Raw genomic sequence first — 18,717 nt, 5'->3', positions numbered from 1 at the left:
AGCAGGTCCAGGCTTCCTTCGTGATTCAGACAGCAGGGCAGTCCTTCTTCTGATTCTTCAAGGGTACAGAAGTGTGGTGCATTCTGGGGGTGCTATTTTTATGCCCAGTGCTAGCCTGTTGGATGGAGCAATCCTTTGCCCACCCTCTAAATCAGTTCTTTGAAGTATCCTCCCACCCTGGTGGGTTTTGGGCCAACCTGGCTCTAAGGATAAAACAGAGACAGGCCTGGGTGTGAGCTTCATCAGCCTGTGACAGAATAGACATCATTTTAGGCTCAGGAAGGGGAGGGGCACAGCTAACCCTACCCCTGCAATCCTGTTAAGGAGGAAAACCCCCTCACCACACCCAGGCCCCTTTGTCCATTGTCTGGGAGCAATAAACATAATACCACAAGGGAGCCATCAGACATAAGGTGGCAGCTGGACACTGGCAAAAAAAACTTTTGGTTTTAAGCGGGAAGAAAACTTTCTAAAAGTGTTGTTGATAAAATAGTAATGTAAAATCTGACATTATAATTACATTGGATTTTAAATTAATATTAAAATGTGCCTTTGAATTATATTTCTAGGTGTTTCCAAACTGAATGTACCACTTATTAAGTCTAATAGCGTAAACCGGTGTTAGACTTTGGGAAAGCTAAGCTGCCATAGTGAAAAATGTTTTTGGGGGGGTTTCATTGCCAGGACATGTAAAATGGTATTCTCACCATGACATACTTTTGAATACCTTGCATTCTGCCTTATTGGGCAATAATGTCTACCTTAGCGGTGAATTAGAGCTATTAAAAAACAAAGGTTTAAGCCTGTCAAAAGGGTGATTTTGACAAGTCTAAGTGGCAGTTTAAAACTGCACACCCAGGCTGCAGTGGTAGGCCTGGAGACAGGTTTTTAGAGTGCTACTTAATTGGTTGGCTCAATTAATGTGGTCGCCCGCTGGTAGTATTTCACAGGTCCTGTGTACAGGTAGTAAACTACACTAGGAGCTTACAAGCAAATTAAATATGCCAGGTAGGTGTATGCCAATATTATGATGTTTATAGAAAGTAGGGCACAAACATTTTACAACTGGTTGGCAGTTTAATGCCCAACAATAACATGTTCAGCCTAAAATATGGGTGAATACCACACAAAAGATAGTCATTTCCAACAGTCTTTTTCATGGGCGTTCCAATCTTCCAGCAGGACAACACAAGATGTTGTAAATGGCTTGGACTCTGTTTTTCCCTTAACTTCCTGCTAAAGCTTTATGTTTTGGCACCAAAATCTCTGAGGAGGACATACTTGAACAAGCGTTGGCAAAGCCAGTAGACTTGGCACTGACTGCCAGCTTTTTGACTGTCAGTCCTTGTTCTATTTTGTCAAGGTTTTTGTGGAACTTTATTGTTGGTAGTGCTGCTGGAATCTTGCTAAAAAGACAAAAATAAATGGCTTCAAGAACATATCTATTTTTATGTCAGAAAGGCACTTATTGACACAGTAGTACCTGGCACTGAAGTGAACTACTATGTGTGAGAATATGCTCCTTGTGAAAAAGCAGAATGCTGTCACTACCATTCAAGTTATCTAATGGCTTACACGGGCTGTCCTACTGCCACTCGATATATGCTGTAGTAGGTAGAAGAAAAATGTGAATGACACAACAACAGACCAGTGGGTGAAGCTGGCTGGTTGAAAGCCCCTATAAATAAATATGCTATGGTATTTTAGTAAAATAGAAAGGTTTTTGCTAGTACATACATTAAAATGTAGCTAGTAAAACCCTCTGTTTACTGGCATCACTTTGCTATCTTTTTTTATTCTTGGGGGTTTTACTTGAAACATAGTCACTTTTTTTTAGCACCTTGAAAGGGCACAGCTAATTTGTTTTGCTAGGCAAGGCTCCACAAAGCCATATACCTTCTCCTCCTGGCTCAACTGATGTATTGACTTCAGTATAAAAAGCAGTGTGGCATACTGTTACAGAATTATTAACCTGCCAACAGGGAACAGCAACCAGCCCTGGCAGCAACCAGCCCTGGGAGAAGGAGGGACGAGAGAATGGTGTGGGTGCTAGCAAGACACGCCTCTACCTCTTTTGTTAGAGGTGGCCGATATTGCAGCACTGCTGCTACAACCGGCCCCCACAGGCACAAAACCGCCCCCACCCCTCCGGCACACCATAGAAATGCCCATTGCTTGCTACAGCCAGTCCAGCCCTCCTGCCAATGTCTTGACTAGCCTAGATACCTTCTCATGGTCTTCCATAGGGAAAGAAGTGGCAATCATTTCTAGATGCTGGATATCTTTCTGCTAATCACAGCTAAAGCTTCTAGACAGCTAGGAAAGGGTCCTTGTAGACCAGGCCACAGATGGCAGTGTATAATATACTGAAGCACTAAGCCCAATAAAGCCCTTTTTTATGCTTCATATTCCTGAAAATAGAGGTTGCCAGCTGATCTTTGCCTTGTGAATTGCTTATTGTGCTTGCTAAAAAGTGGGTAATAGTTTGAGGACTCATCTTAAGGCATATAGCAGGGTCCTCCTATACCTATTCACACCAAATCTAGTTCTGTGTTGAGGCTCTGGTTGTAGGAAGCTTTTCTCATAGTGTTCACTAGAGAGTAATTGCTGATAAATGCTAGCCTATTTCCAAGAAAACTTCCAAAGTTCTCTGAGCACACTTCAGTAGTTGCTCAAGTCTACTTTAATGTTGAATAATCCCAGAAAAATCTGCTCTGTTTTTTATTTAAAAGGCATGAAATCTGAGTCAGTGTGTGGGGTTCTGACTCTACACACAGGAATTATTTGACCACCCCTCTGGACAACCAATCCTGGTAATTTTGAGCTGGGGGTACCCTCAAGTGGTAAGAAGAGACACCAGGGCTGCCTCAAAGGCACTCCTGGCACTATGTTAATGTTAAAAATAAGTATACCACTCTGGTGGCCAGGCAGTTCTTTGTAATGGCAATCCTGTTATTCCTGTTCACTCACCTGTCCCACATTCCGACACTCCCCTTTATATCTCTCCCACATTCTAAGATAAATAGCCAGCTATTACTGCACCCAGCCTTTCTGTCTGCCAGCGTAGGTCTATTGCTCTATCTCTGGAAGGTTTTCAGGGAGTTAATTGTCCCTAGAAGCTTCACTTGATTCGTTACTTTCAAAGCAAAACCACAAGAGGACCAGGGAGTTCTATTAAAGACTTACCATACTGACTCCCTAAATCCATGCACAACACAAAGGGTGCTCCGGTTCTGGACTCAATCGTTGTGGCTCCAGAGATGTCTGTCTTATTAGGACTAAATTCCTCACTCACCATTAGGTGGCAGGCTACGTCATAGGGTTCCCCCTCACACCATAACAGAGTTAATGATGTGGGCTATAACTCCCTGGCTGGAGAGGAGCTCTTTGACTGAATGCCATTGTGTGAGTGGTATAGGTGTGAGGTGCAGAGTGCAATGGTAAGTGAAAGGAGAGGAGTAAAACTACCTCCTGGTTGAACTGAAACAATATTTATGAAATGAAGATTGGGAATATTTCTCAACCCAAATATACAAGAGAGGTCGAAACGTTTCAGCCTCTTACCCTTAAACAGGTGTTGAAACTTTCCTCAGGACCTATAATCTAGTCCCACTGCCACATATCATAAGGTGAAATTGTACAAGTAGTAAGATATATGACACAGCCAATGGTCCAGAAATCATGACCATTTTTAACTCCTCAATGGCAACTTCAAAGCGGTTCTTGATGTGATCCCGCCAGAGCAAAGGAGTGGGCCTTTCCGCGTTAATTGATCTAGGGGTGGAAGAATGAGATCTAGGAAATGACCAGATCCCTGCTTAGGCCCTATTCAGATGTAGCTGCCATTATTTGCTGTTCCAGGCCCATACGGTCTCAGTAGATGAGCAATAAAGTGATCAGACACCTTTGCCCAGATAGCTAGATCATTGAGTATAAGTCCTTTTAGATGTAGATAATACTAGCAAAACCAGTGTGGCATAGAAGGTGTCACAGAACAAGGCCAATTGCTAAGGAGAAAATAAACCATGACAGTCAGCTAAGGCGGTTGATAAACCACAATAGTCTGAACAGATGTGTTTGTTGCGAATCAGCAATTTTTGGCCAACCCAGTTTTAATTAATCATTTTTAAATTCCCTCAAATGATCAATGATAGTTTCACATTTACCTTCATCCCTTGGCTTTTACTATTTTCTCAACTTATTTTCTCAACTACATTTCAACACACATTGTGTTTTTTCTGTTACCTGCTGTGCACTTTGCTAGTTACTGCAACACTGGGAACTCCTACTGTGATAAACATTGAGTAAGAGCACGGTAGCATGAACGAACCAACGGTGCCTTAGACAGTCACATCTTTTAACGCATAGCTACGTTTGAGCATTTTCTAAGTTCAGATTGAGACAACTACGCGCCTGAGTTCTGTTTTGTCCCTTTGCTGATATTGCCCTCCGCATCCACTGTCCAGAAAGAAAAGTTAAATAGGACTTTTCTGAAAAATCTTAATTTAGGGATGTAGGCTAAGCTGTATAAATGATGTTGGCTTGTACACATAAATGGAGGTCGTGATCAAAGATGGTTGCTACCTTGCGCAATTTTGGGAAGCTATGGGTAGGGCTATCCCAATTCAGAAGGCCAGATGAATATAGCAGAAACAGGTGGAGGTTTCCAGTCCACATGAACCTGGTTTGCTTTGGAACAAGTAGATCAAGACTTTATTCAGGTTTGTGAGATTTTTGGAAAGTAGTAACAGAAAGTTTGATTAAGCATGCAGGTTTCAATTGATGAGAGACAAAATCTGAGCATTTTCATGGTATATGACGAGTTTTAAATTCAAATGTGTTTTTAAGAGATGTCAGTGTTATGTAAATAGTGTAGAGTTTGAGAGACAGGATATGATTTGTAGATTGCTGCATGCTAGAAAGGTCAAAATGGAGAATGAGTCGCCCTTGCAAAACGTATTTTGTCTTTCGATGATTTGAAAGCGTGGGCAAAAATTGTTTATACATTTCTAAGAGTACCCAATAAATCAAAATGTATAGAAGTTATACAGCATCTGCTCAAAGTTTCTATACTACACATTAAGATTATATAAATAATAAAACTGGTATTTTTGCTACCTTTTCATTGTTGTACTTGTGCATGATTTAGACGCATCTTTCTTTCTTTTGCTTTTCTTCAGATTGAGTGCTCCAGTATATCAGACTTCTCAGAAAAAATCATCAAGGCAAACCACTTGAACAACAGTAAGCCATATTTAAATATACTTGGAGAAGAAAATAAAATGAATCACCTTCACAGTTCTTTGTGGAGTCTGATGATTTGCACTATATGTTTTTGATGCCACCAAATCGTGATGTCATTGTTAAGGTGGAGGGCCAGATTTACTTATGGGCTTGTATCGCCATCGATTCACGCAGGGTGACGCAAAGCGATGCAAGCCCTTATGTCAGAGTTACTATGCCACGCAGAGCTCGCTTATGTGACTCTGCATTGGCATAATAAAACTGGAGTGATTCAAGGAAGGTCAAGTCACTTTCTTGCATTACTCTGCTCTGGAACGGCATTCCATGAGTGGAGTGTGGGTGTTCCCACTCATCCACCCATGGTATTTCAAATGGTAAACCTGAGAATGCGTCAAAATTCAATGCCGTCCAAGGTTAGGCGTAACAAGGAGAAATATCTTTATTCTGCAGCACACATAGAAAGAGGAAAATGCTTCAGATTATTGTTTTTGTGCAGGAAAGTGCCCATTTCTGCACAAAAACAATCCTGCGTGTAATGCAGGCACCACTTCCTCCATGCACAAGAATGCCTGCATTGGCGCTTGACTGCACTATGTAAATCAGCTCAGCGAGAGAGAGCAGAAATGCACCACATGTAAGTAAATATGGCACATTCCTGGAATCTCCTTTTGACATATAAGTTCTCTTGTAGCTTGGCATTGCGCTTAATGTCTGCCCCTGAGTTTGGTTAGACTCCCATCAATGGTAGAATATAAAAAAACAAAATGCATTAAAAGTACATAATGTTTTTCAGCTACATTTTTCTAAAAAAACAATTGTGAATACATTACAATGAAATTTTCCGTTCAATTAGTTCATGCCATTACCAAACCACAGACATCACATCTGATTTGAACATTCCGCATGGTTACAAACACAATTATACTAATTGACATGTTTTCATTTTTACACAGTTACAGTGGCTGCTTTATAAAATTCCTAGCCAAAGTCGCATGGGTTAGACACCAGCTTTTAATGCACATGTCACATTTTTTCAGCGCTGAAATATGGCTGCATGCCTCTGTGTGTCTGTGTGTGTGTATATGCTGTGTGCTATTTTTGCAGATCTCTAAAGATTCATGTATGCGAAGGAAGCAGATTATAGCAAATATGGAACATATTTTTCCTAACATAACATGAATATCATGTTTCCCTACTTCAGTATACTTCTTAATAATCATATGGCAAAGGCCATAGGTCTGCTGACAGTGGGGTTTGAAAATGCTTTTTTTGGGTAATTGTTTTTGTAAAAATGTATTAGAAAAAACATTCAAAGACAAGCGCCTCTGTGAACCCATATGTGTGCATAGGGTGCTCTCTTGAAATATTTTTTTAACAAAGCTAAACAACATTCAAGATGGATGCCCATGTGTATGACAATGGTTTTTGCCCATCTAATCCGCCCAGAATTTTTACTTTTTGATCACCTGGTTTTCGACATTTTACTATGGGGGAGCCTCATAATCTGTGACTCACCCGTGTTAAACTCAATGTAATTGGATACACGTATTTATTGCCAGTGTCCACCTTTTGAGATAAGGTCGCTGCCACGCACAGCAAGGATAAGGGTCAACTGGCTGGTTACATGTGTCCACAGAGGAGTTTGCCAAGCAGACTTCTGACGGGTGCACTTTGAGTGCACCCAGAATCGGACAGATGGTATAATGTGGAGGATGACAGTGTGGACCTATGTGGCAACCTCAGCCCTCCCCAACACTTGTGGTTCGGTGGTGAGTCATGGGCTGGACAGGTATCCCAACAGGGAACCAGGCCAAGGGCCAAGGGTGCTTCTCTGCACAGGGGGGGTACCAAGCTTCGCGAGTTGGCTGCTCTCCTTTAGGGAGGGCAGTAATCTCTCAAGGGTGGTGGAAGCTACAGACCCCAGTGTTCATGCTGTTGGTGAGGGTCAAAGGAGTCTACATCCCCAGGATGTTGAGACCTGGATGGGAGAGGGTACTGGACTCCAGAGGGAGATGAGCCAATGTCCCAGGGGATAGGTTCTAGACCTAACTAGTGTGGAGGCATCAGTGCTGAGGCACTGAACCGTTGTCCTAAAGAGTGGTGAGCATAGACAGGTGGCTTCTTCCTGGTGGTAACTTTAATAGATGACTGTATTCGAAACCGGTAAGGCCTTCATTATCGGGCCCGACTAGACACTCGGTGGCTGTCTGGCATGCCGCTAATAGGTCTCTGGGATGGGAGGGTAGGTTGTTGTTGGCCACCCCCCTCTTGGACCCTGCGCGGTTGGGAAACTTGTGGACAACAAAGGGATTTGACAAGTGGGACCTGATTGGCATCTCTCATATCCATGAAGTGTGGGAGAAGGGCGACATTAAAACATTTGCTTCCCTTCAGGCTCAATATGAACTTGCCGACTCTGAGCATTTTTGTTATTTGCAAGTACATCACGCTATAAACTCGGTCTTCCCCGGGGCTCTTTCCCTCCTGAGTCCTCTCCCCTCGAAAGTAGAATACTGGACGGACATCCCCAGAGAAGACTATTTCATTGATCTACAACAAACTGATTTATAACATGGATGATCCTCTAACATCATTAAGGCAGAGGTGGGTGGCAGACGGCATTGAACTGGATGACGAGGATTGGCAGGAAGCTGTTTCATCCCCCAGAGTGATGGCTATACCGGCCAGATTGCTTTTAGTACAACTTAAGATCCTCAACAGGATATACATGACGGGGCCTAGACTGGTGCAGATGGGAAGGGCTACAACTGGGGACTGTCGTAGACGTTGTGGGTACATAGGAACCTTTCTTCATATCATCTGGGAATGCACGCACATACAGTCCTACTGGAGGGAAATACACAACGTCGTTGAAACAGTGATGGGGGTGTCCCTTCTCCCAGAGGCACGAGGGGGCTTATTAAACATATGGGAACCAACAGATCTAAATACACACCAGACACAATGGGTCACGTTGGGGTTCATGGTGCCGAAAAGATTTTCGCCTGATCTTGGGGGACCCCAGCCCCGCCCACTTTGGATACATGGATATCGGATATGGACTGGTGCATGTTCTGTGAAAAGACTGTGGCCCGGGATTCCAACTTTGGGCCCTGACAAAGCTGCATAAGTTGTCGGAGTGCAGCTGCGCTCCCTCCATCAGTGGTGAACCTGTTCCGCTCCCTGTGCCCAAGTCTGGTCGGAGCGGGAGGCCAACATCACAGATCAAATCTTGCCCATAGGAGCAGGTAGAAAAAGAAAACTGCTACTGCTGGCTCCCGTAGCAGCACAGAGGAGAGCTGCCCACATGAATGGCTGGCGGGGGGAGCAGCGAGGGGTGGGCTGCCTGGCCTGCCCCCAACCAAGGTGCACACATGGGTAATTGGGTTGGAATGAGCAACCCTAAAAAAAATTAAAACAAGTGAAAGGACACGCCTCGTGGCAGATCACTGTGGGGTATAACAAAGAAAATGGCCAGAGCCGCGAATCAAATATTTATTGCTCTGGAGGAGCGCCCCATAATGCCCTGCGAGGCCCTTTCATTTTGCACACATTTTATCTCCTCATTGTGGCCTCAGGATGGCAGGGCCACCACCAACCACACCAGAAGAGTGCAGGGGGGCTGTAGAGGGAGCAGATTTTTCCCCGAGGGCTGAAGTATTTTAACAATAGTACTGACCCTAACTTTAGTGAGACCCAAACAGGATGACCCACCCAGGATTTCCATCAAGTTTTTAAGCATTGCAAAGGCTGGAACATGTGCTCTTTAGCTAGGAGTACAGGGCTTTCTAGGGGCAAAGTCTATGGCTCCAACTACTGTAGCCTAAAGGTGTCTAAACTTGTGGACATGTTTTCCTTTGCCCTTTAGGGGCTAAGTTATGGTTAGATTCAGTGTGGCCTGAAGGTTCTTGAAATAATGTACATGCTGTACAGGCGTCCTCTAGGGGCAAAGTTTATGGTTACATGCTTTGTGAACCAAAGGTGAAGCCCTCTGGGCTGCTTTGTTAATTGCATTTCCAATGGGTGAAAGTATTTTAAAAGTGCAAGACTCATGGTAGGTTTGTTTTGTAAACGCTGTATTTAAATAATCATGTTGCCAGTGATCGAAATGTATATAAAGAGGTACGTGATTTATTGCCATTGATAAGAGCATTTATCCATGGTTATTATTTACTCCTAAAATAATTTTTGACATGTGATTTGATAAACTTGACCCCTTTAGGAAGTTAGAGGTTATTATGAAATGTCATGGAAAGATATTTCCTCCAGCTTTTTGTATATTTGTAAATTAGTGTGTGTAATACTTCTATTTTAACGTTTTCCTATGAAAAAAGCACAGACTGGACAATCATTTATTGTGTGTTATTATTGTGTGCCTGGAAATAGAGATTACTAGCTCACTCCAATGCCCTTGAGTAGGCCTTGGACTGCTCTGCTTTCCTACCCTGAGAGTGTCACTTGCTACAACGGGGTGTTTGGTTCCCAGTGGAGCGCAAATGTGGACCCATTACTTTTGTAGACCAAACAACTAACGGTCCATTTCCTTACACCATGTGTGCATCATATGCTTGCAATAAAACAACTTAACAATTGCACCTGCTAGCAAAGGTCAGACCTATTAGGTATGTCAATGCTTGTATATTTTGTTTTCAGCAAAAATAATTAATTACGCATGCAATGCTCACATTTGATGAGACAGGAGGACCCTGGTAGCTGTGAAAGTGGAGCTGCCAGGATCTTTCCAATTAAAATAATAAATACACGCCCAAGCTGTTTTTGCTTCACGATGAAGCATATATTAGGACAGGAGTCCCTGGCACTGAAGTGGACTACCTTTTCAATGTAGGTGTGCATTCTGGAAGAGAAGAATTGCTTTGTATAAAGTGAGGTACGCCAGTGGCTGGAGAGGGCTGACCTGGCGCACCACGGTGAGAAGGGCAACCAAAATCTGAATAGGACAATTTCTGATATTTTTGTTTAAATATTACAATGGGAATTGCATGGGGACATTTGTTTTCCGGACTCTGGGATAATTGGAGGCCGTGGGGGGCAACGATCCCATGGCCCCGAGCTCTCTCCCTTGCGGGAGCTGGCCATTTTTCGGTGGGTTCCAAACCAGAGCACCCACTCTGCTAGGAATGTTAAGGGTGGCAGGAAGTGCCAATGCCCCTACAGTCTCAGCTGACTCCCCAGCTAGTAGCATAATAGGTGCTGGTGGTAGCTGGCACTGTTTGTTTGCTCCCGGCCAGGCTTGAGTAGCATTTTTATTTGCTCCACGAGGTTGGAGCAAAGTTGAGTGCCCTGTCCTCCTGGGGAGAGTTAGCAGAGTATGCCCCACTCTCTCGGGTAGATCGCCACAGTGTTCGGGGCTGGGTGGTGTCAGGTATGGAGTCTTTGCGACGAAACTGTTATATGGAAGGGGACACACAGCCTCCCTCCCCTTTTAAAACAAATCCAGCCCCAGAGGATGGAGTCCGCAGGCCCCCTCTCCTTCATTTGTATATTGCTCCAGGAATTGGGTCCCTGTGTCCTCAATGAGGCTCAGGGAGGGGTTCAGCAAACTGCAAAAGTGTATTGATTCAGCCCAAGGGGATGGGGTCTCCGAGTCTGTAAAGGACTTTGGACGGGACTGTGGTCTCCTCTCCCCCTTCTATTCAATTTTGAGAACCCTGAGTATGGAATCCTCAGGGCCAAAATCAGAGATATATAATTTTGACCCTTAGGCCCTGGCCCAGCCTGGGGGTCATATTATTTTCTTTTAAAATGGAGGCTGCTGATTTTCTTTTTTTGCTGCGATCCTTCAGGAGTATTGTGGATCGTGGCACCAACCCTATTTTTTAATTGTTGGCACCTGGACCACCCCACCAGGGCCAGAGAGGCAGGGTATACTTATATATTTTTGCCTTTTTTTTTAACTCATTTTCAGGACTTGGAACTATGGGCCGGATTACGATGACGGTGGGACGGACAGCTCGAAGGTAGCGGTTCCACTGCCATTGTCGTAGTGTTTACCGCCCACCACATTAGGGTGGCAGGTGGGTGGTCGGGCGTAAAGACTGTCCGACACTAATCTGAGGGGGTTAAGGAGCCCATCGGATGGATGGTCTGTAATGCCTAAAATGGTCTTGGTGCCTGCTCAGGCACTGACGTAGGCATTACAATATCAGTTTCCGTCGGCCGTTTCATGGTGGTTAACCCACCCTGAGAACGCTGGTGGAAACTGACTTTGAGAGCCGCTAGCGGGCTCTGTTCCACCCCGGCCCTCCAACATGAGCCCAGGTGCCCCCCTGTCACGTTTACGCCATGGAATAAGCCAGGGCAAGTAGACAACTACATCTCCCAGAATGCCTGCAGTTTGTCCTACTTTCCTTTCATGTTCCTTTCCTATCTAAACCTGTTCCTCCCCTTCCCCGGTGCTTGTCACCTGAGGACTTCCTGGATTTCCCCTATCTGCCGAGTTTTGTTTGTTCATCCCCAGGATTCCATGTTTGATGTTCGAGACTTTTTCCTAATCGTGCTGGAGCGCGTTTGTGGTCCGTTGTATAAAGACAAGTGCCTCGTCTTTGGATTAAGCGCTGGAGCGCATTCGTATTTTATTTGCAGTATGAAGTGAGCCTCGACATTTGGAGTAGAGCGGATGCGAATTAGTGGCTTTAACAGGATTTGGTAAAGTTCTTGTGCCCTACTAGGAAGAACTTAATCTAAAAGAGGAATTATTATTTGCCCGTAAGGATATCTGCGGAAAGGATTCGATGGTTTGTTACGCATGAAGTAATGACAGACAACTACAATCGTCTCCTCGATATTGCCGTTTCTGGAGTAAGGAGCGGTGCAGGATTGCCTGTTTGGATTACTTACCTTCACCTGCATGTGCTATCGCTTTAAAGGGCAGCTAAGTACTGTTTCCTTGTCCTTAATGTTTTGGATAAACTGCAGAAAGGTCATGCTGTTAATTCCTGGATGATTCCCAGAAAATTAAAGACTATTAGTCCCTCTTGTTTTCTTTTCTTTATTTTTCTATTTTGAACTGTTTTTGCTTGTAGCAAGTGGGGCAGTATATTATGTAAGTGTGTAGTTAGATATTTCTTACTACATTGATATCTACTTCACAAGGGAAGGGAGGGGTCATTTACTATTTGTTTGTTTGTTTCACATGCAGGAATTCAAGGGCGCCTAGAGAAGCGAAGATTGCTATCTCCCCTGTATCGCACGCCTTCTTGATTTACTGCACCAACGTTTTTGTTTCCTTTGTCCCTTTTTACCCTTTCCCCGGCTATGGTATCTATCTGTAGAGTTCTATGAATAGACTCACAGGTGTTGCCAGAGTAGGGGGATTGGTATTCTAGCATCGCTCCTGTTGTATCCGGCCATAGAGGTTAGTGAACCTTTACTCTGTGACAGAGTGACAAGCCCAAGCTGACTTACAACCCGAGCAATGGATACAGACGCAGTGCTCACTGCATTGCTAGAAACCATGACAACCTTGAGAGTAGAGGTAGATGCAGTCCGAGGGGAAAATCATGAGATGAGGAATGAGATGGGGATCATGAGGAACGAGATAGCTGGCATGTCACGCACAGTGCCTACTAGTAGTGGAGGGCAACCGTATATTAGGAATTGGACCTTACCTCCTCCTTCTTCCTCTGCTGGTTCTCCTGCACAGGACGGCGCAGTGGGTACATCCGTGGTTCAAGTGATACAGCCCCATACGCTGCCATTAGCACCCCCTGAGAGGTCCTTGAGGATCCTAAGAAGTTTGGTATATTTCTGGGACAGTGTAAGTTACACTTTATGTGTAAACCTGCTGTCTTTCCCGATGACCAAACTAAAACGGCGTTTATGATGTCGTATCTAGGGGGGAATGCTGCTAGTTGGTCATTTACGTTAATTGAGAGGAATGATCCAGTCCTAAATGACTTCAATGCATTCTGCGATGAAATGCGCAAATTGTCTGACAGGAGAGCCCATCTCCTGTCTTTGGATAGAGAATTGATTACTCTAAGACAGGGCTCTCTTGATTTATTATCGTATGTTACCAACTTTAATAGATTGGTGGTTGAAACAGAGTGGCCAATAGAGAAGAGAGTCTCGTTGTATTACCAAGGTTTGAGAGGCGAAATGAAAGACGTCCTTGCTCAAGTAGTACATATGCCCACCACATGCGAGGAATTAATAGACCTCACCGTTCAGCTGGATCACCGCTTACAAGACGGAGGGGGGATAAACAGCGTTACGATGGCAAGTTCTTTCTTCCTAGACCTAAACCAGCAGCCATAGAAACACCTCAAGCCAGTGATGGAAGTGAACCCATGCAGATCAGTGGGATACGTGGCCCATTAAGTATAGAAGAGCGGAACCGAAGGCGCTTACATCAGTTGTGTATGTATTGCGGAAGATCAGGGCACTTTATTAAGGACTGTAAGACCAAAACCAGTGCCAGGTATAAGGAAGGGAAGGACTCCAACAAGGTGTCGGTTGTGGAACGTCTACCAGAAACGTCAGGAAACGAGGATGCTCAGACAAGTTGGAGACCCCTTGTTTGAGTGTTTATGATAAAGAGGTCTTCCCTGCTTTGGCAAACATGATGCAAAACACGGCACCCCAGATGAACGTTTGTGTGACCTTGGAATGGGCAGTTGATGATCCTGTGCTTGTACACGCTTTATTAGATTCAGGTGCTCCTGGCAATTTCATGGATCGTAAATATGCCCAAAGCATTGGGGTACCATGTATTCATGCTATACCAGAACCTGTGAAAGCTGTAGATGGAACAGATCTGACGTCGGGTCCTGTGCCCTTCCATACACTTCAAATACTGATGAAAACTGGATCAACTCATTGTGAATACATTCAATTCGATTTAATTGATGCTCCTACTTTCCAACTTATATTAGGAATGCCATGGCTTACGCTGCATGATCCGTTGGTGAAATGGGCAGCTCGTACCATCGAGTTGACTTCATCGTATTGTGTGGAACATTGTAATCAAGACCATTTACAGGAAAAAGCCACAGAAGACAGCCCGGCAAAGTTACTGGCCAGTGCTTGTTGTACTCCCAGTGTTTGTGTTACTTCTACCCTGCCTGAGGAATATCGACAGTACCAGAACGTGTTTTGTGAACAAGAAGCCAGTTGGTTACCTCCGCATCAAGATTATGATTGCGTGATAGATATTGAACCTGGTTCTAGTATTCCTTGCAGTAGAATTTATGCATTAACAGAGACTGAGAACACCTATCTACAGCAATATTTGGAGAAGATGCTAAAAACTGGGTTTATTAGACCTTCATCCTCCCCTGCTTCTTCGCCTTTGTTTTTTATCCTGTAACGCAAAGGCGGATTGAGAACGTGCATTGATTATCGTGCTATCAATAGGGTGACCAGGAAGAAAAGGTACCCCTTGCCTTTAATCCTACTGGACCAGTTGAAAGGAGCCAAGATATTTACCAAGTTGGACCTTAGAGGCGCATACCATCTTGTCCGGGTAAGAAAAAGGGACGAATGGAAGACCGCGTTCCGTACAAAATTTGGGTTAGTCGAATATCTTGTGATGCCATTCAGTCTATGCAACGCCCTTGCCGCCTTCCAGTATTTTATGGATGATGTCTTACGTGGGCTATTGGACGTTTCATGTATAGTCTATATAGACGACATCCTAATATACTCAAAGACCATGAGAGAACATCATGCTCATGTCCTGGCTGTACTGGAACGGATACAACAACATGCCCTGTATGCCAAAATGGATAAATGTCTGTTCCATACCTCTGAGGTTGACTTTCTTGGGTATGTAATTGGTCCTCAAGGGTTGTGCATGGATCGGAAGAAAATTCAAGCGATTGTGGAGTGGAAATCCCCTTCTTGTGTGAAATCTCTTCAGAGTTTCCTTGGTTATGCAAATTTTTATAGGAGATTCATCCAAGGATTCTCTACTATCATCCAGCCATTGACGCTTCTGCTAAGAAAAGGAGCTACTTATCAATGGAATGAGTTAGCCGAACAAGCATTTAAAGCATTGAAAGCAAGATTCATGAGTGCTCGCATTTTACGGCATCCGGATGCAAGTCAACCGTTTCTGATGGAAACTGATGCTTCGTACTATGCTGTGGGAGGCATGTTGTCCCAAAGGCACCCAGACACGGGACAACTTCACCCGATAGGCTTCTTTTCCAGAAAACTGACCACCAGCGAAGTCAACTATAGCATAACAGACAAGGAGCTATTGGCTATAAACAAAGGCTGTGAAGAATGGAGACATCATTTAATGGGGGCCAGACACACAGTAGAGATCTATACAGACCACAGAAATCTACTCTTTTTGAAAAGTGCCAGAGCTTTGACACCGAGACAACTGCGGTGGTCTTTTGTTTTTTGCTGAATATGATTTCTTGATTAAATATCGACCAGGGCCTCAAAACGGCAAGGCCGACGCATTATCTCGGAATCCCCAAATACAGTGAAACGGACTACAGTTATCCAGGAACCCCCCTCTATATTGCCAGAGTCATCTGTCCAGAGAGATCCAGTGGCAGTTATCTCGAGCACTGATTTTCTGGACGCAGTGAAGACACAGCTGGAATCGCAGGACACCGATGCATGGTTTGCTTTGAATCCCACTCATCATTCAAGCAAGGACAGTATGTTGTTTTATGATAAATGGCTTTATGTGCCGAATGGGGCGCTACAACAACAGGTTCTTGGATGGACTCATGACTCAATCCTGGGTGGGCATTTAGGACAACAGAAAACGTTACAAACATTGTCGAGGTATTTTTGGTGGGACTCTATGAGAAAAGACACTGAAAAGTACGTTTCGGAATGTTCTGTTTGTACTCAAGCTAAGACTTCACATCAAAGGCCTAGTCGTCTACTCAGGCCTATACCCACTCCTCCTGCTCCATGGCATACCATTTCTATGGACTTCATAGTCGAAATGCCTCTCAGCCTTGGTAATATTACGATTCTGGTGGTGGTGGACCATCTGACTAAAATGGGTCATTTTATAGAGATACAGAAACTCCCCACTTCAGGTGAATCAGCTATGGTAGTGTTACAGAACATAGTGAGACTACACGGTATCCCTTCGATTATCATCACAGATAGGGAGTCCCAATTCACGTCTAAAGTGTGGAAGGCTTTGTGTGCCATTTTGAAAATAGAAGCTAGACTCTCGACCAGCTACCACCCTCAGACCGATGGGAAAACAGAGAGGTTAAACCAAACCCTAGAGCAATATCTGAGATGCTTCACATTGCAACATGGCGAAGAATGGAGAACATTACTATGGACTGCAGAGTTTGCATATAATAACGCTGAGCACTCGTCACTAGGTTGTTCCCCATTCTTTTGCATTAATGGTTGTCATCCTAACATGATGCCACTGGAATTACCTGGAACTTCGGTTAATTCCACTATCCAAGAACATCATGTACACTTGAAACAGGTTTTAGTGGAAGGCAAGGCACACTTGGAGGTAGCCAGGGCAAGGGACAAAGCTAATGCAGATAGAAAGAGAATTCCCAAGCCGCTTTATCAGTTGGGAGACAGAGTTTGGTTGTGTACTAAACATTTGAGGATTAAGGGTAATACACGTCTTCAGCCTAAATTTGTGGGTCCCTATCCCATTGTTATGATTATCAACCCTGTAGCTATGGAGTTGAAGATTCCTTCACTTTGGCGGATACATCCAGTGTTCCATGTATCCCTTCTCAAGCCATGCCTCCCTGGGTCCAGAGTGCCTGTGAAACCTGTTCCTATAGAAGTGGATGGTGAGGATGAATATGAGGTTGAGTCAATCCTAGATTCAAGGAGGGTAAGAGCTGGGGTACAGTATCTCATGGGATGGAAGGGGTATGGCCCAGAGGAACGCACATGGGAGCCCAAGAGTAATCTACGTTGTCCGCATCTCCTACGACGATTTCACACCTTGCATCCTGGCAAGCCTGGTGGTACGCCGAGACGTCGGACGTAGAGAGGGGGTTCTGTCATGTTTACCCCGTGGAATAAGCCAGGGAAAGTAGACAACTACATCTCCCAGAATGCCTGCAGTTTGTCCTACTTTTCTTTCTTGTTCCTTTCCTATCTAAACCTGTTCCTCCCCTTCCCCGGTGCTTGTCACCTGAGGACTTCCTGGATTTCCCCTATCTGCCGAGTTTTGTTTGTTCATCCCCAGGATTCCATGTTTGATGTTCGAGACTGGAGCGCGTTTGTCGGCCTCTGTATACAGACAAGTGCCTCGTCTTTGGATTAAGCGCTGGAGCGCGTTCATATTTTGTTTGCAGTATGAAGTGAGCCTCGACATTTGGAGTAGCGCGGATGCGAATTGGTGGCTTTAACAGGATTTGGTAAAGTTCTTGTGCCCTACTAGGAAGAACTTAATCTAAAAGAGGAATTATTATTTGCCCGTAAGGATATCTGCGGAAAGGATTTGATGGTTTGTTAAGCATGAAGTAATGACAGACAACTACAATCGTCTCCTCTATATCGCCGTTTCTGGAGAAAGGAGCGGTGCAGGATTGCCTGTTTGGATTACTTACCTTCACCTGCATGTGCTATCGCTTTAAAGGGCAGCTAAGTACTATTTCCTTGTCCTTAATGTTTGGATAAACTGCGGAAAGGTCATGCTGGTAATTCCTGGATGATTCCCGGAAAATGAAAGACTATTAGTCCCTCTTGTTTTCTTTTCTTTATTTTTCTATTTTGCACAGTTTTGCTTGGAGCAAGTGAGGCAGTATATTATGTAAGTGTGTAGTTAAATGTTTCTTACTACATTGATATCTCCTTCACAACGGAAGGGAGGGGTCATTTACTATTTCTTTGTTTGTTTCACATGCAGGAATTCAAGGGCGCCTGGAGAAGCGAAGATTGCTATCTCTCCTGTATCGCACGCCTTCTTGATTTACTGCACCAACGTTTTTGTTTCATTTGTCCCTTTTTACCCTTTCCCCGGCTATGGTATCTATCTGTAGAGTTCTATGAATAGACTCACAGGTGTTGCCAGAGTAGGGGGATTGGTATTCTAGCATCGCTCCTGTTGTATCCGGCCATAGAGGTTAGTGAACCTTTACTCTGTGACACCCCCTACATATCCCTGCACCATGAGGCAGGCCCTGCATGGTGCCTGCCAGGGTCCCTGCCACATTGTGCAGAGATATTCAAAAAGTGATTTTTTTGTACTGCGGCGTGTGGTGCAACCCGCAGCACATGCTGCAATACAAAAAATCCACTTTATGACCGCCTTGAAGGTGGCCGCATTGTAATACCAATGGCGGGACCGCCATCAGCAAGTCGGTGGTCCTGTCCCCGATATGATGGCGTTAGTACAAAAAACCGCCCACCATCATAATGAGATCCTAGGGCCTAGATGTATCATCGTTACTATTTGCGATTTCTTAATAGCGATTTTTAGCGAATCGCTATTTAGAAATCGCAAAATGGGATGTATGTTTAAAATTGCTATTTTTTCATAATATT

General features: G+C 44.3%; 1 protein-coding gene across 1 annotated transcript in view; it reads left to right on the top strand.

Annotated features, from left to right (window-relative positions):
- PRMT8 (protein arginine methyltransferase 8) overlaps window positions 1-18,717 on the top strand; it is a 793,591-nt gene that overhangs the window by 462,015 nt on the left and 312,859 nt on the right. Inside the window, exon 4 of the mRNA XM_086921504.1 lies at window positions 5,181-5,244. Coding sequence (XP_086777630.1) covers window positions 5,181-5,244 — 64 coding nt within the window. The remainder of the gene's footprint in view (window positions 1-5,180; window positions 5,245-18,717) is intronic.

This window comes from Lissotriton vulgaris, chromosome 1_1, assembly GCF_964263255.1.
Source record: "Lissotriton vulgaris chromosome 1_1, aLisVul1.2, whole genome shotgun sequence".
In the NCBI taxonomy this organism is placed as follows: Eukaryota; Metazoa; Chordata; class Amphibia; order Caudata; family Salamandridae; genus Lissotriton; species Lissotriton vulgaris.
Note: the sequence above shows the minus strand (reverse complement) of the source record. Positions and strands in the feature narration are given on the sequence as shown.